The sequence below is a fragment of the Delphinus delphis genome, chromosome 15 (assembly GCF_949987515.2).
Source record: "Delphinus delphis chromosome 15, mDelDel1.2, whole genome shotgun sequence".
NCBI lineage: Eukaryota > Metazoa > Chordata > Mammalia > Artiodactyla > Delphinidae > Delphinus > Delphinus delphis.
Genome location: NC_082697.1, coordinates 37384391 through 37408224, shown reverse-complemented (window position 1 = coordinate 37408224; position 23834 = coordinate 37384391). Strand labels below are relative to the sequence as shown.

The 23834-nt window shown below is 40.5% G+C and overlaps 1 protein-coding gene across 1 annotated transcript in view; it reads right to left on the bottom strand.

Annotated features, from left to right (window-relative positions):
- SLX4IP (SLX4 interacting protein) overlaps positions 1 to 23834 on the bottom strand; it is a 181776-nt gene that overhangs the window by 12230 nt on the left and 145712 nt on the right. Inside the window, 2 exon segments of the mRNA XM_060031236.1 lie at positions 6786 to 6874; positions 11406 to 11483. Coding sequence (XP_059887219.1) covers positions 6786 to 6874; positions 11406 to 11483 — 167 coding nt within the window.

The window sequence follows — 23834 nt, the reverse complement described above, 5'->3', positions numbered from 1 at the left end:
AACTGGCCCTCTGCCCAGGGATGCAGAAGGAACAGCTCTTCCCATCTCCCTCAGACACAGACAGGGAGACCCCCTTTCCAAGTCTCCAATCTCATGATAGTGACAGACTTCTGTGGACTCGTCTGGGAACCTCGCCCCATTTATGGCATTGCTTCCTTGGGAAAATGAGCACCGAATTCTAAATCATCTGTGTACTAGTGAACTTTCCCAACATAATCCCCTTGCACGTCGACTCCGTCTGTGCTATCGCCGTGGGTGTTCTCATGGCCGTGTGGCTTTTAGGAAGTTGGCCTGAGAGATCTGCTGGTTCCCAGCTCCTCTGTACCTCAGAGCAGTGACTGGGTCCTTCCTCCAAAGCAATGTCTCACTGGGAGTATACCGGCAGCTACTGGAAATGAAAGGCGTTTTAACCGGTGGTCTCTACTCTACCTCCTCCTCCCCTGGATGGTGGTTAACAGAGCTCCCGCAGGAGGTCTTGAGTTTACGCTCTTGTTGTACCCCTTTGTCCGTCACTGACTTGCTGCCAAAATGGGGTTTTGTCACTTAACTCTTTGGTACTTCAGTTTTCATAGTTGCAAAATGAAGCTGGGTTGGCAAATGGAGATGAAAAATGAGAGTGTTGAGCTTCTTGAGAAAATCACATGTGCAAGTATTTTTCTCATTTCTGGCACAGGGGGTAAGGTGTTTAGCTATCTGCTACTCTGGTTTAATGGCATTTAAATTAACTCCTGTTTGGGGAAGAATGGGAATGATGGTGATAATAACAATTAATATTGCATTGGCCCTTTAGAGTTTACATTTTTGTATTGATCATCTCACTTGATCCTTGGGAAGGCTTGCATGGCAGGCATCACTTTTACTTCTGCTTAGTAAGTCTGGGGATGGATGCTCCAAGAAGCCAAATGACTTGTCCAAGGTCATCAAGTGAGTGAGGGGAGAGAAAGTGGTCAAAGTCAAGTCTTGTAATTTCACTTGATTCCTTTTTCACTTGTTCTATTCCCTGCCATGTTTTGCTTAATTCAATCGATTATCTAAGTAGTCATCAAAGGGAGATTATAGGCTTCTCACAGGAAAGGCACATTATGGGGAAAAGGCACAAAGGATTAGAGGCCCCAGATACATCCTATTCTAACTTACCCTATCTAACTATTCTAACCGAGATATGCCCTACCCTAACTTATCTATTCTACCTGTTCTAACTCAGCAAAGGGCAGGTTCCTTTGGAGGGCTGGAGATGGGGGCCAGGAGACATCTTGTTCACAAGTACTGCTGGCTAATCGTTTGGGAGAATTTTATTATTAGGAAGGGAGAACAAAACCTCAGTTTACTGTAACATACAAGCAAAGGATAGTTGATCTTAAAAGAAAATGATTGCCCCTGAGAAAAAATTTTCTTATGATCTCTGTCATTGTCTAGAAAAACTATTCTAGACAGGCCAGACCAACCAAGAGCATCTTCATCGCCCAAGGCTCCTGCCCTGAAGCATTTTCGTTTGCATCATCCACCTGCCAGTCCACACAAGGGAAGGGCAGGCAGGTGATGGATGCCGCTATAGTTCCCATCCTTATCCAGCCCAACTACAGGCCTGGCTGAGGACACAGACACCTACCACACAGCAAAAACGTCACATAATTGAAAAGTAAATGATAAACTCACTGAAAGTTATTTTCCTTACTACGTAAGAAGTTTTTATATAGTAAGGAGTTTGTGAAATACAAAAATACCAATAAAAAAACTGACATAAACAGACAATTCACAAATGAGTGGGTCCTAGTTAAAATAAATACAGACCAAACTTAGTTATCAAGTATGAACTACACAGGAGTACAGACTAGATCATTAACAGGTTATCTTTGGGTTGGGAGTCGTGGGTAAATTTTAGTTTCTAAAATCTTTTCTACAATGAACATGTACAATTTTGGTAAGCAGTTATTAAGTAAAAAACTAAGTTCAGAACACTGTGGGAAATGCAAAATATGGAAATGACCTCTTCCCACTCAAGGAAATTTGCCTAGTGCTACAGGAATCTCTTGTTAATGGCTTCCATGTAATTTATCACTAGCATTGTTTAGGAAATACAATAAGATAAGAAGAATGGATTCTTAAAGTCTACGATACAGTAAGAAAAACCTAGAAAAATCATCCACTACTTATTTAATTCTTTTGGTACAAAAAAAAGAGTTCCTCTCTTGAATGATCTGTTTTAAACTTACACAGAAGTTTCCTCAAGGAAGCTAAATAATTCTGTCATCAGGGTACAGAAGTTAGTGCACAGTCAAATTGTTGTTTATTTCTTCTAGTCTAAAAACTTAAGGACTGAAATGTTTCCTTATAATTTCTATTTATCTTTCCTAAGATTAAACTATAACTCTCCCCTGAAATTTTTTTTTTTTCAATCACAATTTTTAAAGCTGTGAGTAAAATGCTCTTTTGTGCAAAATCATTTTGTGGTTTTTATTTAGCTACATTTTCATCTGCTTTCTCTGATAGAAATTCAGTGTGAGAAAGTATTTTTGAGATAATCTGATACCCTCCCCCTTGACTGAGAGGAGGGCTAATAAGGCCCACAGAGGTTCAGTTACGCACAGCTGAGAAATATGACAGCCGAGCTAAAAATAACCGAGGCTAGGGCAGTTTATTGCTTCTTTAGACTCATTTGCATTTCAGTTTTATACTCATAAACTAGAAGGAGGATTCTCTAACATTAAACAGTAGCTTGACTTAAGAGAAGTGTTCAGTTTAGTGCTGAAATATTGTCTCTTGTCAGGGCGTGCCAGCAATCCTTCCACTCTAGGCGAGGGCCTGGCGCTTTCTGAAGAATCTTAACAGCTGTTTTCACAGCTTGGCCACAAATCAAATGAAGGTGAGGCAGAGCTTCTGAATATCTTAACGTACACATCCACTTTTCTGCAGCTCTAGTGCTAAATGCCATTTTTAATTTCCCAAACAATCACAGACTTTTACAGCTTAGGTTTAAAAGAAAGTAACTTAGAATTTTGGATTTCCCTTCCCGAACTGTAGAGAGCAGCTGAATGAACCATTAAAGTGCGGAACGGGTACGTCTTTAAGAAAAAAGGAGGCTCTATTAGAATTACAACTTTTAGGTCACCTGGGTCACCTTCAGTACCCTTGATCTGCCAGACTGTAAGCTCCTTGAGGGCAAGAGCACTGTTTTTCTTTTTCTTTGTTTCCCCAGTGCCTACCAGAGCTCCTGGCACACAGCCAGTACTCAGGAAACTATGTTAAAATGTGATGGTGAGAGCAGATGGGAAGGTCTCCAGAGACTAGGAGCCGCTGTAACCAGTGTTCTATGAGACAGCAGCTTTGTGCTGACTCTGAAATGTCCCAGATATATACAGAGTTCTGTGATTATTTACACAATAAAGTTATTACTTTGGAAAGTAAAGCTATGACTTCGGTTATGTTCGTTATTTCTTTAATAAAGGAATGATAAAATGATAAACAATTTTAAATTTCCCAAAGCCCCCCTGGGCTTTACATCTAAAGAAGAAAGCAGTCTTTACATGGGGACCTGGGTTGGTAAACACGAAAGAAAACATTTGCTGGAATGGGATACACTGAGCACCATACAAATTTACTTTCTGCTCTTAGTATTTCTAGGGAAAAGAAGGTGAAGGGAAAAACAAAGCTATGAAACTAAAGGTAAAATCTTGCAAAAAGGTTTCCCAGCTCCACTTCTAGCAATAGGTCCCAAACTTAGGCTATAAGGGCTTCAAGATTTCTTATGAGAAACTGTAGTAAGAAAAATACAATGACTCATCTCGTAATAATGCCCTTTCTTCCCAAAGTACACATCATGATTCCCACATCCCTGGCACGTGGGCACTCAGGGCAGAGCTATTGCAACAACACGGAGCACCTCCCCACATGGAGTCCCTCGTGCACTGGGGTATGCGTGTGACAGACCTCCGTGCACGAGGGACTCCATGCGGGGAGTCCCTCGTGCATGGGCGTGTGCGTGTGACAGACCTCCGTGGTGCTGGGGGGCAGCACTGACTGCACTCGTTCTGCCCCCAAAGGAGGGGGATTACTCCCTCTGGGCCGCCTGATCAGGAACAGTGGTTCTTTTGTGCTGCCACCTTTAGGAACCTGGGAGCTGAGTGCATCTGGCTTCCCTGTGTCCAGGAGGAGCAGCTCTGAAGAGGCACTCGCAGATTTCCTACCTGACTATTATTTAGACACTGAGGATCGAGGAAAGGAAAGGAAAGGAAAGGGAAAAAGGCAGGAGAAAAGGCATCTCTACTCAAGGCAACAGCACGAGTTAAAGGCTCCCTGGCTGCTGCCCAGGTACTGACTCACCGCCATCACTTCCGTGGCTGGGGAAGAGGGAGTTCAGTAAACAGTTATAGGAAAAATAATTGACATTTATACCAAAGAAGTACCTCTGATACAGCTGCTCAGGAAGCCCATTCCCCAGGCCTCGCTCAGTCAGACATTCCTGGAGAGTAACTACTAAGAGAAAATGAGACGGATCCGGCCTTGTGGTGAGTATCAGTGTAAACTGATAAAAGAATTCGAAGCTTTAAGAAATGTAAGGAAGTTCAAGGGATACTCAGAGGAGAGCCAGACCTCACTGGCTTTGAGCATCTGAGAGAGAGTAAGAATAATGGGAGTAACTTTGCCTTCTCTCTGGCAGAAGGCAATTCTGGGAGGGAAGGATTGTTTATTGATCCTTAAGTAGCTGAGACTGGAGGGATCTGCAGACATCAAATATCAATGAGGACAGAGTCCAAGGCACTTGTAATGGAAGGACTGTGGCCTTGGCTGGACGGGCCATTTGTGGGAGAGAGGGCCCTCTGCTTGACCTGGGTATGTTATCGGTTCTGGGGGAAGGAGCTTGAGGAAGCGGTGGACAGGCCTGTGAGGAGGGGCGCTGTACAGGCAGGCTGGCCATGCAGAGGGGTGCACGGAGCCTGTGCCTGGGATGGAGCCATCTGGCAGTGCCAGGCGTTAGCTGACTTGTATACGTGTGGCTGGGAAAGCGTGTATGTGAAGGATGGTCAGAGGTGGGGAAAAAGGAAGCTCAAGAGACAGAGACTGACTACATCTAAAGAGAAGCACTCCAAACAGTGAAAGATCCTCATGATGTAAATGGCACTTTTCTCATAAGCTAACATGGTTAAGTCTGACACTGTTATCCCTGGATATCAGAACATTTTGAATATGAGAACACGGAACTGGCTCACGCAAAAGGCTCAGACCAGTCAACTTTTCAGAATGACAATTCTTAACATTTAGGATGTCCTCCAGATTATAAGATTTATATGACAGCAGCTATAGGAAACTTACATCTGTATAAATACCAGTGCCCCTAAGGAGGATAATATTTCATTTGTATGGAGATATTTTAACTCACCCTTAATAATTTAAAATATTACATATTAATATAACATACCATACAAGATCTAATTTCTTCTGTATTCCATGTGAAAACAGTAGTACTTTGTGGTACAATTAATTGTTGTTTTCTCAAACCACAAATCAATTTCTTCATTGGTCTGAGAATCAGTTAAGCTATATTACATTATAGCTGTTTGCCAACAGCATTACGACTTTAGTATTTATTAATTTACTAAGATAACTCAACATCCTACAAATACTTCACAAATAAACTTTCAATACTTTTCACCAGGTTTGCCCCATTTATTTCACTTAATGTGTATACTTAGCATTTAATTGATAGATGAAATACAGGTCCCACTGGCTTTTCTGAAGGGCTCATCTGCTACAGATGAAGGTATCTAAATTTAAATCTGCATTCTCTGCTCTTTACTTTTGCTGGGTCTCTGTTCACCCTTTTAGTCTCTAAAACACTTTTCCTATGTATTTATTTAAGATAAGATAAGAAGCTGGTTTTAGACCATGTGGGCCAAATTTCAAATGGATTAAAAAATAATAAACATAAGGGATAATCTAATATCCCTATAAATTATTTTAGAAGCATAATAATCATGTCATACTTCATGCCCACGTTTAACGTCTACTAGATTTTTTTCCCTCTTTGTTAAACTTTCAAGTCACAAGTCCAAGTCCAAAAATATGAAAAAAAAATTGGTACAGAGGTAAGTTCTGATAGATTGAGCTGTGACTGCAGCAAGATACACACACGCACACACACACACGCATGCACACACACACCAAGGAGACTCTCAAACGTATATGCTAAGCTTAAAAGACAAAGCTGTAAACTATAACATTAGGAGTGAATTTTCAGTATCCATTTGTCTGCATAGAGAACTCCAGCGAAACAGAAATAGGACTGATGGAGCTCAAAACTTAGCACGAGAAAAGAGAGAGAAAACAAACCCTATCAGCTAAGAAATAACACACTGGGGAAAAGTACTGGTTCTCATGAAAATGTCAGTGATTCACCATGGAATAAAATTCAAAAGCCACTGACCCCAATGAAAGCTTCTAGTGGAAACGTGGATTTTGCTTCATTTCATTTAAAGAATGCTTTATATTTCATTTAAATACTATCATAAGCATTTTCACAGTTTTTGTGATATGTTTTCTCATTTTTGTATTGCTATGGAAGAGATACTACTGATCATGCTAAATTTTCAAGGCGTCTTCAAGAAAAGAAGCAGCACATCAATTAATCAATATTATCATGCAAAACAGGTAAGACTTTTTGGTCCCTTAAAACATGCACTGAGGGCTCAAGAGCTGAATGAGAATAGACGACAATCTCTTTTCTATTTTTCATAATAACTCATCATTTAAGCAGATTTATTTGCTTACAGAATTTTTTTCATACGTACCAACTCTTCACTCTGACTTGCCAAAAGATCGTGACTGAATGCAAGCTGACTTACGCAGACCACAAATCTGTCGGGAAATACCCGGAGTTCTGTACAAAATGAAGGAAATCACATTACTAAAGGTATCAAAAGACTAAACACAGAAATGCTTGGTCCCAGACTTCTGAGTTACAGCAATAAGCGTGTATGTATCAGACACGTGTCTTCTCCCCTCCCCTCATTTCAGTGTTTGTCATCAATACTGCGGGACAAGCACAAAGCTCTAGGGATGGCCAAGGAGGCTGCAGATTGGTCCACCTGAGCCCCTGGGCCATCATATCACATGAAACCCCCAGGCAGGGCCTTTACAGCTTTCCCTCTGTGTCAGTTTGCTGTTTTCTGTTCAGAACTCACATTTAGGAAATAGGGTCAACATTAACTAATGAGTGTTCTGACGTACACGGGAAGATGACGAAAATCTGAAAACGTGACAATGTTCTTACTAGTTTACTTATCCTCTCCTCGGTCACCTGGTCTTGGAGAGGTTCTCCTACAACTGATCTGAACCAGGCTATGAAAACAGCAGTGTCACTGATCAGGAATTAATGATCAAACTTAAGGAAATGGTTAAATGTGCAATAGTAGAGTTGATACAACAATACCACAGTTGCAGTGATCCACTATTACAACTTCTTAAAGCAAAACCACTGACTTCTGGGTGGGGAAGACTGAATGAATCACAGAACCAGACTTCTCAACACTCAACGAAAGGACTATAAAGTGGTAAATGCTACTACCTGTGTGCCTCCTTCTCCATCTGTCTATCCATCTCTCCGTTCATTTATGCAGCCTCCACCTATCTTTGGAGGGATGCTTAGCTGATGTTAACAGTGTACATTCTGGGGGGTGGGGGTGGGAGGGTCTTCTCTCCCCTGCTTTTACTTGGTTGTATTGCCTGAATATTTTTTATAATACGTATCATATTTATAACAGAAATAAAGCCATCTTTTTCTAAAAGAGAAAATCTTCCTCTTAGATGTGACCAATTTTTATTATGAGTCATGAAAGTGAAGCCTTTTACATACATTGCACATTTCCAACAACGGATGGCAACGGAGAGCACTGAGGTAGTGACGCAAGCCAAGCGTGAAGGTGTCAGTTACACAGACACAAAACTTCTGTACAGTTAACGCCTCACACCACTCGGGGAGGTTAAATGATACCAAAAGGCCTAGCAAGCTGATGTTCCGGGATCTGCTCTCTGCTCACCGGGACCTCTGTTGTCTCCTTGTGGGGGTCACTCTTCTCTATTCCAATTCATTCTACTCAGGGCAAGTGGGGTAGCAGTTCCAACAAGAGCTCCGCTTACCCTGCTCAGAACCCCACCCTGGCTCCTCACCATGCGACCTGCAAACATTCAGTCTCCGCGACTGGGGCCTAACCTGCTATTCTGATCTGACTCCCTCTGGTCCTTCTCATGCAGAAACCCCCATTTCAGGGGGTCCAGTGTGTTTAAACTTTGACCCACATGGGTGCTATATCTGGCTAGGTGGCTAGGGTGGACATTGAAAAGGCAGAAAAACAAAGTTAACATAGCAGTTAGTATTTATTCACTAATTCTTCCAATACCTTATTGAGATAAAAGGTAAACAGTCCACTTCCTGCTTTATGGAAGGGGAAACTGAGACTCAGAATTCATTATTTGCACCCCTGCCCCCCAATATCACAATCTTGAAACATAGTTCACTAGTGGATCTGAACTAGAATTCAAAATGATCAGTTCTATCAAATGATTCCTCTCGAAAATAAGAACGCTAGGGCTTCCCTGGTGGTGCAGTGGTTAAGAATCCGCCTGCCAATGCAGGGGACACGGGTTCGAGCCCCCGCCCGGGAAGATCCCACATGCTGAGGAGCAACTAAGCCCGTGAGCCACAACTACTGAGACTGCACTCTAGAGCCCACGAGCCACAGCCACTGAAGCCCGTGCTCCTAGAGCCCGTGCTCTGCAACAAGAGAGACCACTGCAATGAGAAGCTGGCGCACCACAACGAAGAGTAGACCCCACTCGCCACAACTAGAGAAAGCCCACGCACAGCAACAAAGACCCAATGCAGCCAAAAATAAATAAATTTTAAAAAAAGAAAAGAAAAGAAGAACGCTAGAATGGCAGATTTTAAACAATTTGGTGCCAGGTATTATATAAATAGAAGGCCACTTATGTACCCTTTCACTCTGCTTAGGTTATAACTGAGATTTATATTATGTCAATATTTAAATAAAGTAAAGATTTAAGCAATGGCAGTCCCTACTAGGAAGGGTAGCTAGGCTGTATTTTAACAGATACAAAGTTAACTGGTTTATTTTACTAAGAGAACTGAACAGAGTGGAAGGCCCCACTGTGAGAGTAACATAGTCAACCGACACTTAAAGTTAAGAAAGTGCAGGAGGGTTCCCTTTTCACCATACCCTTTCCAGAATTTACTGTTTCTAGATTTTTTGATAATGGCCATTCTGACTGGTGTGAGGTGATACCTTATTGTAGTTTTGATTTGCATTTCTCTAATAATTAGTGATGTTGAGCATCTTTTCATGTGCCTCTTGGCCATCTGTATGTCTTCTTTGGTGAAATGTCTATTTAGGTCTTCCTCCCATTTTTTAATTGCATTGTTTGTTTTTTTGATATTGAGCTCCATGAGCTGTTTGCATTTTTTTGGAGATTAATCTGTTGTCTGTTGTTTTGTTTGCAAATATTTTCTCCCATTCTGAGGGTTGTCTTTTTGTCTTGTTTATGGTTTCCTTTGCTGTGCAGAAGCTTTGAAGTTTCAGTAGGTCCCATTTGTTTATTTTTGTTTTCATTTTCATTACTCTAGGAGGTGGGTCAAAAAAGATCTTGCTGTGGTTTATGTCAAAGAGTGTTTTTCCTATGTTTTCCCCTAAGAGTTTTATAGTGTCTGGTCTTACATTTAGGTCTTTAATCCACTTGGAGTTTATTTTTGTGTATGGTGTTATGCAGTGTCCTAATTTCATTCTTTTACATGTACCTGTCCAGTTTTCCCAGCACCACTTATTGAAGAGGCTGACTTTTCTCCATTGTATATTCTTGCTTCCTTTGTCGTAAATTAGGTGATGATATGTGCATGGGTGCATGGGTTTATCTCTGGGCATTCTATTCTGTACCATTGATCTATATTTCTATTTTTGTGCCAGTACCATACTGTCTTGATTACTGTAGCTTTGTAGTACAGTTTGAGGTGAAAAGTGAACCCTCCTGCACTGTTGGTGGAAATGTAAATTGATACAACCACTATGGAGAACAGTATGGAGGTTCCTTAAAAAACTAAAAATAGAACTATCATATGACCCAGGAATCCCACTACTGGGCATATACCCTGAGAAAACCATAATTCAAAAAAGAGACATGTACCACAGTGTTCACTGCAGCACTACTTACAATAGCCAGGACGTGGAAGCAACCTAAATGTCCATCGACAGATGAATGGATAAAGAAGATGTGGCACATATATACAATGGAATATTACCATTAAAAAGAAATGAAATTGAGTTATTTGTAGTGAGGTGGATGGACCTACAGTCTGTCATACGGAGTGAAGTTAAGTCAGAAAGAGAAAAACAAATACCGTATGCTAACGCATATATATGGGATCTAAAAAAAAAAAAAAAAGGCACTGATGAAGCTAGTGGCAGGGCAGGAATAAAGATGATGCAGACATGGAGAATGGACCTGAGGACATGGAGGGGGATGGGTAGAGGGGGAAGCTGGGGCAAAGCGAGAGTAACATCGACATATATACACTACCAAATGTAAAATAGTCAGCTAGTGGGAAGCAGCAGCACAGCACAGGGAGATCAGCTCAGTGCTTTGCGATGACCTAGAGGGGTGGGATAGGGAGGGTGGGAGGGAGGCTCAAGGGGGAGGGAATACGGGGACATATGTACGCATATTGCTGATTCACTTTGTTGTACAAAAGAAACTAACACAGTACTGTGAAGCAATTATACTCCAATAAAGATGCATTTAAAAAAAAAAAAGAAAGTGCCCGTAACTGCAGATTCCAAGAGCAAACCTCCACACAGTTACTTTTTAAAGTCCCCGTTTCATGTCTTATGTACTAAAATCATCCAAGGAAGCTGAGCTAGATTTTCTTTCCGGTCGTTAGCATCTGACTCTGTTGTTGTTGGCTGGACACGTCTGAAATCATTTCCTCGGTGGACGTCTTGACTTGGGGAAATGGGGGCCAGGGTGGGGGGAAAGCAGGCCTCATCACACACCTAGGAAAGCATTTTCTTGTGCACGTGCTTGCTCTGTGCTCCTGGGCCTTGGTGTGCACCGACAATGGTGAAGTGAGTCACAGTTTAACTGCCTGTCCAGTCACTCTGGAAGCTCAAGGAAAGTGCTGAGATGCAGCAGGAAAGGAAAGTAGAGTGTGGCACCACTCACTGCGCTCAGGCAGGCAGTAAACAGTGCAAGATGAAACACAAATAATCACAAGTGCTTGCAAATACTAAGTTTCATGAAGGCTATGAGGCAACTAGGAATCTTCATTCCTTAGTTTTCACCCCTTCTCTAAGGACACGTTAATTGTGCACAATGCCTGACGACCCAAGAAATTGGCTTCTCACCTGCATTCTGTGAGCCCCCGAGGCAGCGGAGACGTATCCCTCTCTTGAGGAAATAGGCTGTGATTTGAAAGCCATAACCTGTAAAGTGAATATCATATGATATCACTCATATGTGGAATCTAATTTAAAAAATGATACAAATGAACGTATTTACAAAAGAGAAACAGACTCACAGATTTCTAAAACAAACCCATGGTTACCAAAGGGGAAATGTGGAGGGGGAGGGATAAATTAGGAGCTTGGGATTAACATACACACACTACTATACATAAAATAGATAACCAACAAGGACCTACTATACAGCACAGGGAACTCTACTCAATACTCTTTAATGACCTGTATGGGGAAAGAATTTGAAAAAGAATGAATACGTGTATATGTGTAACTGAATCACTTTGCTGTACACCTGAAACTAAAACAACTTTGTAAATCAAGTATACCCCATTAAAACAAACAAACAAACAAAAACCTGTAAAGTGAAAGAAGACAGCATTAGATAATAAGCTTGTTTGTGACTGAATCCCACGGGCCTAGCCCAGTGCCTGCCATGCAGTGAGCATTCAATGATTACCTAGTGAGCAAAAGATGAAGAGAATCCGTAGAGGGCCTCTCTTAGAGGAAGGGGTGAACAGTGTACGCTTAGCTCTTCCAGGAGGCCCGGCCACGGCACCTGGAATAGCCTCCAGTCCCTGAAGCAGCTCAGTTACTTTATCTGTAAATTGGAATAAATGAGGTCTGACCAAACAGGCCTAACAACCAGTCCCTCCAGGTTGGAGGATTAATTCAGGCTGAGCTGGTGCACCAATCTTGGCCACCTTCTGATGCTCATTACTTATCAGCTCACAGAAAGAAGAGTTTAATACCTATTTGAAGAAGGGTGTATTTCGCCTGTAAATAAGTTATTCTAATTCAAGTACAGTAAAGCCTTTATATAGGATGAGATGAAAAGAAATATGACATGAACCTCCCCCCCAACCCACGAAAAGAGAAGAGGCAGAAAGAAAACTCTCCAATCCACCAGAATGGCCAAACTGAAAAAGGCCAAAAGCGCCAAGTGTTGGCAATAATGTGGGCAAATGGGAATTCTCATGCACTGCTGGTGGAAGTATGAAATGGTACAGCTTCTTTCAGCATCTAAAGTTGAACTTAAGCATAAACACACAGAACGTTAATAGCACTTTTCACAATAGTCCCAAACTGGAAGCAATGCAAATACCCATCAAAAGTACAATTTTTTTTTTTTTTGAGGTACGCGGGCCTCTCACTGGTGTGTCCTCTCCCGCTGTGGAGCACAGGCCCAGCGGCCATGGCTCACGGGCCCAGCCGCTCCGCGGCATGTGGGATCCTCGCAGTCCAGGGCACAAACCCGTGTCCCCTGCATCGGCAGGCGGACTCTCAACCACTGCGCCACCAGGGAAGCCCAAAAGTAGAATTTTTAATTGAAAAAAAGGGAGGAGGTAATAGTCACACAGTGCAATCCTACTCTGCCCCTAAAAGTGAATAAGCTACAACTAGAGGCAATATCAGAACTGAATCTCACAAACATGATGTTAAATGAAAGAAGCCTGGTCCAAAGGAATGCATTCCATCTGTGATGATGGAGACATTACCATTCACCTTACAGGGTGGCAATGGAATTGCAGGTGGCTCACAGGAAGCACCAGCATAGTTCCTTCCTTCCTTCCAGCCCCCCTCCAGGTATAGACTACTCTCTTGATGACTCTCCTGAAATCAAGTAAAAACGTCCAGTTAACACAGTCCAGTACTTGGTGGAAGAATCAGAAGTGAAAGGCCCACCAAAGATTGGTGAGGGTTCCCAGGTTCTAAAACAACCTCAGAAAATTGCTAACTCTTAAAGACAGTATTTTATTTATGAAATTGGAAGGTCCAGGAGTTAAAAAGAGGTGGTCTCCAGGCCCACTGGATTCTCCAAAGACTATCATTATGATTGTTTTGACATAACTTGTACATAAAGAACACAATTAAAGTTTCCAGTTTTACATTCAAGTATCCTTCTGTCACCCTCGTAGAAAGATCCAGAACATCAGTGACCACAGACTTGATGTTCTGTCTACACAAGCTATGGCTCTGACAGCACAACTGCTTCAGTCACGGGGATTTTGAAATAACAGTGACATCTATGATGGGATAATCTCCAGATTTACTGAGATGAAATATATTTTTTCCTAACATACTTAAAGTGGATTGCACTTTGGTCATGTGGCTTTCTTCTGCTTAAAGTGTCAAACAAAATATGCACACCACTGGCATTATTCTGAGTGCTTTAAAACAAATACTTCAGCCCTTAGGTCACCGAGAGAGTGGAAGTGACATCCACATCTGTTTATTTGTCCTACTGCTGGGGGAGGGGGATGGTAAGAGAGGAGTCCTTAACAATTTGGGATTTACAAACACACAAAGAAAGGTGATTTTCAAAGTAATGATTTATCATGTGAGTCTTCCAAAGGACTGACAACAACAACAAAAATGCAATATCGAAGTCATTCTGCCTTTGCTGGTGGATCACACTTAATGCTTATAGTTCCAGGTGATCAAGAGTCAGATGGCATGCTCAAATTTTCAAAACTCTTTTCCCTGTACAAAATCTCCAGCGATAAAGTGTTATCAGTAGGAAGGCACTAAATCTGAAGTCGACTAGGAAAGCTCGAGCTCAGGAAGCCTGGTATCTGGAGATACCACTTGAGTAATAACTAAATCCTGCTTGGTCAGCTGTCTCAGTAGGACACCTTCCCCTATAGAAAAATAAAGCAGTATAAGTCAAATTCTGACTGTTTTACTACTGACATTACTAGGAGAAATGAGTTTATTGAAATCCTTCCTCTTCTGTCCCCCACCCTCCTGGACAGGATTATGTTAAAGGCAATCATTCCTCAGCTGGCGTCTTGTTATGGTTTTAGTGGAAAACCCTGTCGAATGGCACCTATAAGAGAAATGGTAAGTTTACCATGGAAAAGAGATTTGCACCTGCTTAGTTCAAATTCTACTGGCTGTAGGAAACCTTATTGTTTAAAGAGAAACTTGAAGAGAGAGAAAACACAAGAAGTATTTGTGTCAGTTCTTACAGCAAACTAATTTTGATATGTAAACGAAGAAACTCACTGCTGTTGAAATATACTGAACTGAAATGCTTAGGGAGCTGTACTTCATTTATCCATAGATAATAGGCAGTGATAAAGAGTACATTATCTTTGCTCTTTAATGAAACTGGCTTCACAGACTTGAGCAGGCTACTGAGATACTGTATTATCCAGGGTTAATGTAAAGCTCCACTACTCTCGAAAGCTAAATAGCAGCTTGGCAAAGAATCCAGGAGGCCTTCTGTTTCCCCTTCTTGGGCACCAGCTTGCAACGCTGATGTTCTAAATGCCCGGAACCAGGGGCAGGGCCAGCGGGGGAAGAAGCAAAATGGAAATCATAAAGTGATATTCATCTGAAAACTACATGACAATGGTATTCCAAGATCCAGAGGCACTTATAAATCACACTTAAGGATGCCTGTTTTCTTTGAGCTACTTACTGTGGGCCTCCTTAATTTGAAAAAACTGTCTGTAGCCACAGAAAGAGATTGGGGTTAGAGAGAGGACTGCTTTGTAGTGGAAGCACCTTTCCACCAGGAGTCTTCAGGTATGTCTACTTCTAGAAATAATATATTTCTGCGTTGCTTAATGTCATGAGACATCCGGTACCAGCAGGAGGCCATCGTCTCCCATGGCCCCCAAGCAGCCCCAAAAGTCTCCCATCCCTGTGCCTCCCGCACTCCGTACTTTATAAAGAGCTGCTGCACTTCCGGCTACCTTTCTACAGACAACCTTGCAATGAAGCCCCAGATGATGACTTATTACCACATGTACTTCCTTCTGTTCTTCACCAAAGAACATTAAGTATCCAAGAAAAAAAGGAGGCAGGGGTCGTAATATTTGTGAGAGAAAGAAAGGTGGTCCATGTTTTAAGGACAGAGTTCTGCTACTATTTCATTTAACATTCTGCCTAAAATAAACTGTTCCAAATGGCTTTATTAGAAATTCAGAGATTTCATGAATAGAAAGGGAAAAACAAACAAAAAAAATCAAGTATGAGTTGAACAAATTCCATCCTGGCTTAGCCAGGCAATAGATTAGTTTTAAGTAGTACTGTGCTCCAATGAGTAATACTTTTGAAGGGAGTGGTCGTTTATTTGGGTTGTTACATTTCACAGTCCCAAGACACTACGAGCAAATATCTAACATGGAGTTTTTACTGTAAAACTATCCAGCTTCTCTTGTTTTCCAGGGGATTCCTGGCCAACATGACTTGAGCTTCCCCAAGACTGCCAAGGGGAAGCTGTGGTCCAGTGCACCATGGTGGGAAGCCCTCTCCCATGGCGACTAGGAGACCAATTCATGGGGAGCCTGGGAAACTGCCTTGGGTCAGCCTGCTGAGCCCCTGGACAGCCGGGCAGGTAAGCACCCTTCACAGTGGGCTCCGCCCACCACTTCATGGCTCCCCTCCAGCGAAGCCTCCTCCCAAACCACAGGGCAGTCTCAGCAAGACATACTGTGTCCCACAACACTTCTCTCCCAGAGGTGACGGCTTCCTTAGTATCCTCACGCACAAGCATGAAAAATTTCCAACACCCAGAAAAGAGGAAAAACAGTGCCATGAACACCCCAAAGCCCGCCATCTATACTCAGTAATGGTTAATATTGTATCATATTTCATATACCCACTTGCTATACCATTTCAGAGTAGACATCATGACGTTTTACTCCTAAATATGCAAGCACAGACTCCCAGACAATGACATTCTCCTATATCACAAAATACTATGATCATAACTGACATGACATTATTGCTCAAATAGACAGTCCATGTTCAAATTCTCAAAATGCCCCCAAAATGTGTATCACTGACTTTCCTCCTGAACTAGAATCCAACCAAAGGTCATGCATTGCATCTGGTTATGTTTCTTACACCTAGAATAATAAAATAACCTCTTCCTTTTTTCCATAACTCTGACCTTTTAAAGAGATCAGGCTAGTTTTTCTGGAGAATGACCCCCATTCAGGATTTGAACTTTAAAGAAAAAATCTCAGTTGCCTAAATACAAATTTTCAAACTGCATGCTATTTTATTTATTTATTTATTTATTTATTTAGCGGTACGTGGGCCTCTCACCACCGCGGCCCCTCCCGTTGCGGAGCACAGGCTCCGGACGCACAGGCCCAGCGGCCATGGCCCACGGGCCCAGCCGCTCCAAGGCATGTGGGATCCTCCCGGACCCGGGCACGAACCTGTGTCCCCTGCATTGGCAGGTGGACTCTCAACCACTGCGCCACCAGGGAAGCCCCTGCATGCTATTTTAGAATGCCAGTCATTTATTAATTTTGATGGTTTCTTTAGCTGCTGCAGGAAATTGCAGGTTCAGACTAAAGCTATAATTACAATTCCAAGTCTGAAACACACACGACTTGAAGATTCAGTCCTAAAGTTGATTTTGAAGAAACCAAATCTTAAATTTATAGATACTTCAATTTTCAGCAAAGGTAAGCTTACCTAAGCAGGTGTGATAGTGGCCTCATATTGGTCTACATTTGTTTTAAGAAAGGGGACTTGGTGGCAATCAGATGACTGTGGGCTGAACTAGAAGCAGCTCCATACTGTGCACCAGTTCAGACTTGTGACTCTTTCCAGTCTGAGGTCTTGAGTCAGTGCTCATTCACTAGCTGAAGACTTGGGTGAGATTTAATAAGACAGTAGGAAGGAAGGGTCTCATACCTATCAAGTACTGACAATGTCTTGGTGCTAGACTAGGCCAGGAACACATAATATATTTAAAAGATGGGTAACGTGTGTGTTTTAAAGCTATTTAGTTCAGGAGAAATGAAGTTATAACTCATGACTTCTGAAACTGTGCCTATTCGGAAAGTCATACCAGTCCTTATCAGACAGTCAAGGGTAGAGAAATCATAAGCTTGATGCCATCTCTTGAAACATAAAGGAAAAACTAAGTATGAGACACCGTCTTTGAAAAGCCTTTATGGAGCCCTTTGAAACATTTTGTAGGTCTAAGTGCGACCTTCACCATTGCTGATGTCGGTGGGGTTGTAGAAAAAAACTGTTCTGTGGGAACCAAAAAACAAGTGTCCTGTCCTAAGTTTAAGAAGACACACACAGGATCCTAGTCTAAGACCACAACTGGGAAACAATTTGGGTGGGTAAGTGGAATATTTGATCCTGGGCTAAAAGTTTCACTTATTACCCAAGACATTTAGAGACTCCAAAAAAGTTCCCTTGAGATAACATTTCATGTCTTTAAATAAGGACAGAACTGGACTCTGAGTCACAATGAAGCTATGTCTATTTGATGCCAAAACAAATGGGCAAACTGGTTAGTTCCATTAAAAAAAAAAAAAAAAAACAAAACCTGTGAACAAAATAATTACTTGAGGCCAAATTTACTTGGAAAAAAACAAACTTTCTACCTGTAACCTCACTGACTTTGTATGTAATACCACGGGCCACATGTGCTATTAATTTTATTATCTACAGGATCTATCAGAGATTGTTAACACTGAATGAGAAAGCTTCTCAGGGCAGACAAAAATTAGAATAAAACATACTGAGAAGCTATCACTTTAGATTTCGTTCGCATACCACTTTCCCACTATTTTGTTTATAAAAATATGCCCTTAACGTTAAATATGAAAACCGTGATTAGATAACATTCAAGCACAGATGAAATGATATTCAAAACGATGGTCTCCATGGTACTCATGGGAATGATGTGATACTGAGTACTTACAAAACTCAAAGTTACCTATAAAATCCTTCACTCACATTTATATAACTAGGCATAAAAAGCAACACAGAGTTTTAAGAAACCTTCTAAATGAGGTAGCTAGTTGTTTGAACTGCTGGTTGTTGAAGCAGGTCCCTCTGCAATAGCTGTCAAACTTCCTGTGCCCAAGACGAGGATGCCAGATGAAGCACGACCTCTGTGGGCTCCTTGTCTTGCACAGGGCCCACTGCAGCTTCGACGACCATGTACATTGAGAAAAAGTGTTCTTGAACCATGGGATTTATTCCAACAGGATCGCAGACTCACAGGACAAGAAAGATCTTTGAGAAGTCACCTACTCTACTTCCCGCTTATTAGGACCATATTTATTTATTTAACATCTTTATTGGAGTATGATTGCTTTACAATGTTGTGTTAGTTTCTGCTGTATAACAAAGTGAATCAGCTATATGTATACATATATCCCCATATCCCCTCCTTCTTGCGTCTCCCTCCCACCCTCCCTATCCCATCCCTCTAGGTGGTCACAAAGCACAGAGCTGATCTCCCTGTGCTATGCAGCTGCTTCCCACTAGCTATCTATTTTACATTTGGTAGTGTATATATGTCCATGCCTCTCTCACTTCGTCCCAGCTTACCCTTCTCCCTCCCCGTGTCCTGAAGTCCATTCTCTACATCTGTGTCTATTTCTGTCCTGCCCCTAGGTTCATCAGAACCTTTTTTTTTTTTTAGATTCCATATATATGTGTTAGCATATGGTGTTTGTTTTTCTCTTTCTGACTTACTTCACTCTGTATGACAGACTCTAGGTCCATCCACCTCGCTACAAATAACTCAATTTCGTTTAAACCATATTTAAAAAACAATACTGAAAGGCTGAATGAAAAATGCCATGCCTATACGTGTACAACTCAGTTCTTCCTTTACCACTTGAATTGAGGTTGCACACTTAAATGCTTAAGGGGCAAGACAGGTAACAGGAAAGGGCTGGGTTCTGACAGAGGTGAACTGGAGAAAGTACACACCTGGTTTAAAGGGGGCAGCTGCTACTGAACTCCAGCCGTCAGCTGCTGCTGGAAACTCGGGTGCAGGGTACCAGATTTTAAGCCTTGCCAGAAAACCTGGAAATCTAAATTTTTATGTGAGATGTCCCAAATTTTAAATTAGCAATGAATTCAAAATTTTAAACTATGCCGTGCAGTCCAAAATAATGTTTCTGAGGGCCACTTCAGCTTCGCACTGCCAGTTTGCAATCTCTAATCTGAACTGCTCACACTTCAGTTGAAGTTCATTTTGTGTCCTGTCTTTGGCAGAGCTGAAGGAAAGCTGGCCACTACCACGTGCTTGGAGATAGGTATTCAGTTGCAATACAGTCATTTATTCTAAGCTAAATAAACCCTGGTCCTTAATCTCACTACACAGGATGTATTTATCTACGTTTAAATCATCTTTCTGACGCTTCTAAGTCCTGATGGTAAAGATATACAGTTAAGGGTTTGACTCAAGGTGGGGGAAAAACTGAAAGACTATACTATTTTAGAAAACGATAATTGTATGAATGTGTGAGATCTGTATTTCAAAAAATCACAAAGCTTATATTAATTAAAAGAAAAAAAAAAAAGGACTTGAAAAGATCTGAGTAACATACCATGTTCTTGGTTGGAAGGGCTAACCGGTATAAAGATGTGAATTGTTCCCGTATTTATTTACTTAACAAACATACTGAGTGCCTATTATGCACCAGACAATTCCAACCAAACTCACAATGAAAATGTTATTTTTGTGTGTGAAGGGAAGAGGCAGTTTGGAAGTTGCCAAAAAGAATTCTAAAAAATAATCTAAAAGAAGACTAAACTAGTAAAAATAGGGGAACAAACTGAAAATGAAAATTTTTTTTCAAATTAAAGGTAATGTATACTTAATGTATTAAAAAAACCCCAAAACTAAACAGAAACAAAAAGGAGGCATAAAGAGAAGGTTAAATCATCAACAATCCAACCACCCAGAGATAGTCACTTTGTCACCTTGACTTTTTTTTTTTGCGGTACGTGTGCCTCTCACTGTTGTGGCCTCTCCCGTTGCGGAGCACAGGCTCCGGACGCGCAGGCTCAGCGGCCATGGCTCACGGGCCCAGCCGCTCCGCGGCATGTGGGATCTTCCCAGACCGGGGCACAAACCCGTGTCCCCTGCATCAGCAGGTGGACTCTCAACCACTGCGCCACCAGGGAAGCCCCTGTCACCTTGACTTTGATACCCTCCAGATTTTTCTCAAGATATATAATCACACTTATATTCTTCTCTCTTTTTACAAAGATGGAGACATGATTTTTTAATGCTGCTTTATAATCTGATTTTTTAAAAAATCTCAGTGTTGTGTGCATTGACTTTGTGTATGGTATCTGTGAGGAATCCACTTTCATTCTTACCCCAATGCATAACCAATAGAATAGTCAACAGAAAGTCCCCACTGATCTGAAATGCCAGCTCTGTCATACATAGACCTGTCTGAGTTATTTTACTCCATTGACTTATCAGTCAATGCACACTGTATTAATTACCTGAGCTTTATTTATAATAAATCTTAATATCCAGGAGTGCACGTTCCTCTCCTGATCCCCAACACTGTTTCTAGTCTTCATCAGGATTACTTGGAGTTATTCTTGGCCCTCCATGCTGTTCATACAACTTTTAGTATTATTCGCTTGTCAAGCTGCATAAAAAAACCCTGTTGGGAGTCTGATTAGAAAGGCCTTGAATCTACAGATCAAGGTGAAGAAAACTAACATCTTGATGATAATGAGACTTCCTATGCATTTAACATGGTAAATCTCCCAATTATTTTTAAGGACTCTCAAAATGTCTTTCAATAAAGTTTAACATTTTTCTATATAAATTTACTGCATACTTTGCTAGGTTTATTATGAGGTACTTCCTATTTTTTTTATGTTGCCATTGTACATGTTAGCTCCTAAAAATAATATTTTCCAACTGTCTGCTATTGTAATTGATTTCTGTGTATGGACCTGCAGCTGAAAAACCTATGAAATTCTCTTATTAATTCTAATAATTAGTCTGCATATATCCTTTAGACTTTTCTATGTATTCATTTACCCCCAAAATGACCCTTTTGTTCTTTATTTCCAATATTTCATCTATATTATCTTCCGTGTCTTATTGCTAGGGCTGGAACCTCCAGTAATTATTGAATATTGTAGTAAGCATCTTTGTGGTGCTCTCAGTTATAAAAGGAATGCTTTTAATGTTTCACCACTGAGAACAATATTTGCTGTAGACTTTTTATAGACACAATCCTAATCTTTCCAAGAGTTTTTATCATGAATGACAGCTGCTTTTCCTGCATCTAGTTATCATATGCATTGTTCTCCTCTAACGTATTAACATTGTACAACTACTAACAGGCTTTCTAATGATGAACCAACTTGGCATGATGTCATGATTTTTTCCTACATTGCCAAATTTGGTTTGCTGACATTTAGTTTAGGATTTCTGCTTTTATATTTGAATGAAATTGACTTGTAATTTTCCTCTCTTTTATTGTCCTTATCTGGTTTTAGTGTCAAATCATACTAACCTCATAAAATGAGTTGGAAATGTTAACTCTTATTCGATTATATAAAACTGGAATTACCTATTTCTTAAATTTTGAGGGAATTCCTTGGTAAAATATCCGGACCTGGTACTTTCTGAAGTAGTGGTCTAAATTGTTTAATTGAATCTATTCAGGTTTTCTCTTTCTTCTTAGCTCAACTTTGCAGTTTATTTTTTTCTATGATTTTTTTTCCTTTCATCTAAGTTTTCAAATTTATTAGCATGAAGTTGTTCTTAATAGTCTTTAATTAGTCTTTTAATTTCCACTGACATCTAATTACATCTTTTTTCATTACTACTATTTCTACTTCTAGGAATTCTCTTTGCCTTTTTCGCCCTTGATTTTGACCACTTTTATTCTTGAAAATTTATTTAAAAATACTTAATTTGAGCTATTTTAAAAATCCTTTCTATTATACATTTCCTGTATAATTTCTTTATATTCTTTTATTTCTCTCCTCTATTTTCCTTGAGTTTATTAATTTGTTCTTTAACTAACTTCTTAAGCTAGATGCTTAACTTATTCATTTTCAGCCTTTCTCCTTTTCTAATATAAGCTACAAATTGCTCTATGTAGGTGTGCCCTACAACTTCTGGAAAGTAGTCTTTTAATTATCACACTTTAAATATTTTCTGATTTCAATTCAGATTTCCTTTCTGTCCCACATATTATGTACAACTATGCTTTTTAATTTCCAAAAGTATCTCTTTGTTACTAATTTCTAAATTAGAGAATGTGATTTATCTTTTTTTAAAATTTTTATTTATTTATTTTTGGCTGCATTGAGTCTTTGTTGCTGCATGTGGGCTATCCCTAGTTGTGGTGAGCGGGGGCTACTCTTCGTTGCGGTGCACGGGCTTCTCATTGTGGTGGCTTCTCTTGTTGTGGAGCACAGGCTCTAAGTGCGTGCGTTTCAGTAGTCGTGGCATGCGGGCTCTAGAGCACAGGCTCAGTAGTTGTGGCACACAGGCTTAGTTGCTCTGTGGCATGTGGGATTTTCCCAGACCAGGGCACGAACCCGTGTCCCCTGCATTAGCAGGCAGATTCTTAAGTCACTGTGCCAGCAGGGAAGTCCCCAGAATGTGATTTATCTTGCATGATCATATTCTGTGAAATATTTTGAGGCTTAACAATCTAATGTGATCTAGTTTCGTAAATGTTCTCTGTATGTTTTGATAAATATGAGCATTCTCTGGCTACAAAATATGTCTGCTGGTTCAAGCTTGTTATTTGTTTTGGTCAAATCTTTCATATCCTTCTTATCTTTTCATCCTTTTGATCAATTTATTAATGAAAATGGTGGGTTAAGATCTCTCTTTATGATGGTGGATTTATCAATTTCTTTTCAGTTCTGTCCATTTTGCATGATATTTTTGGGAACTGTGTTATGTACACAGAGGTTTAGAATTTTTATACGTTCAACATAAACTGAACCTTTACTCAATAATCAGTGGTCTTCTTTAACTTTAGTAATGTTCTCTGCCTTAAACATTTTTGATTTGATACTAATATACCTGCTCCAGCTTGCTTTTCAGTGGTATTTGTCTAGTATACCCTTTTCCTTCCTCTTACTTTTGACTTTTCTGAAGTCTTATGTTTTAGGAATATCTCTTATAAATAGCACATGAATAAAATCTTTAACAATCTAGTCTTTAAAATATTTGACCACAATTATCAATAGACATGGATTAATAGCTATTGTTTTTTTATTTGCTTCACTTTTTCTGTTTGCTTTTAAAGCTCTTTCATTGCCATCTTGGATTGATTTATTTGTTTTCCTCCCTTCTTTCCATTTCCCTTCTTCCTTCTTGCAGTGTCACACTATTAATTTTTCAAATGAACATTTAACCTAACAGGGCTAAAGCTAGTCTACCTTTTTACCCCACTCCAAAAAGTCAAGACCTACTAATCACCCATGCCCCTCTTCCACTACGTATCTGCCAATGCTTTCCAGGATTTTAGCTTTATCTTGATTTTTATAAATCCTATAAATTATTCACTTCTGTTGCTTTGCTGCACC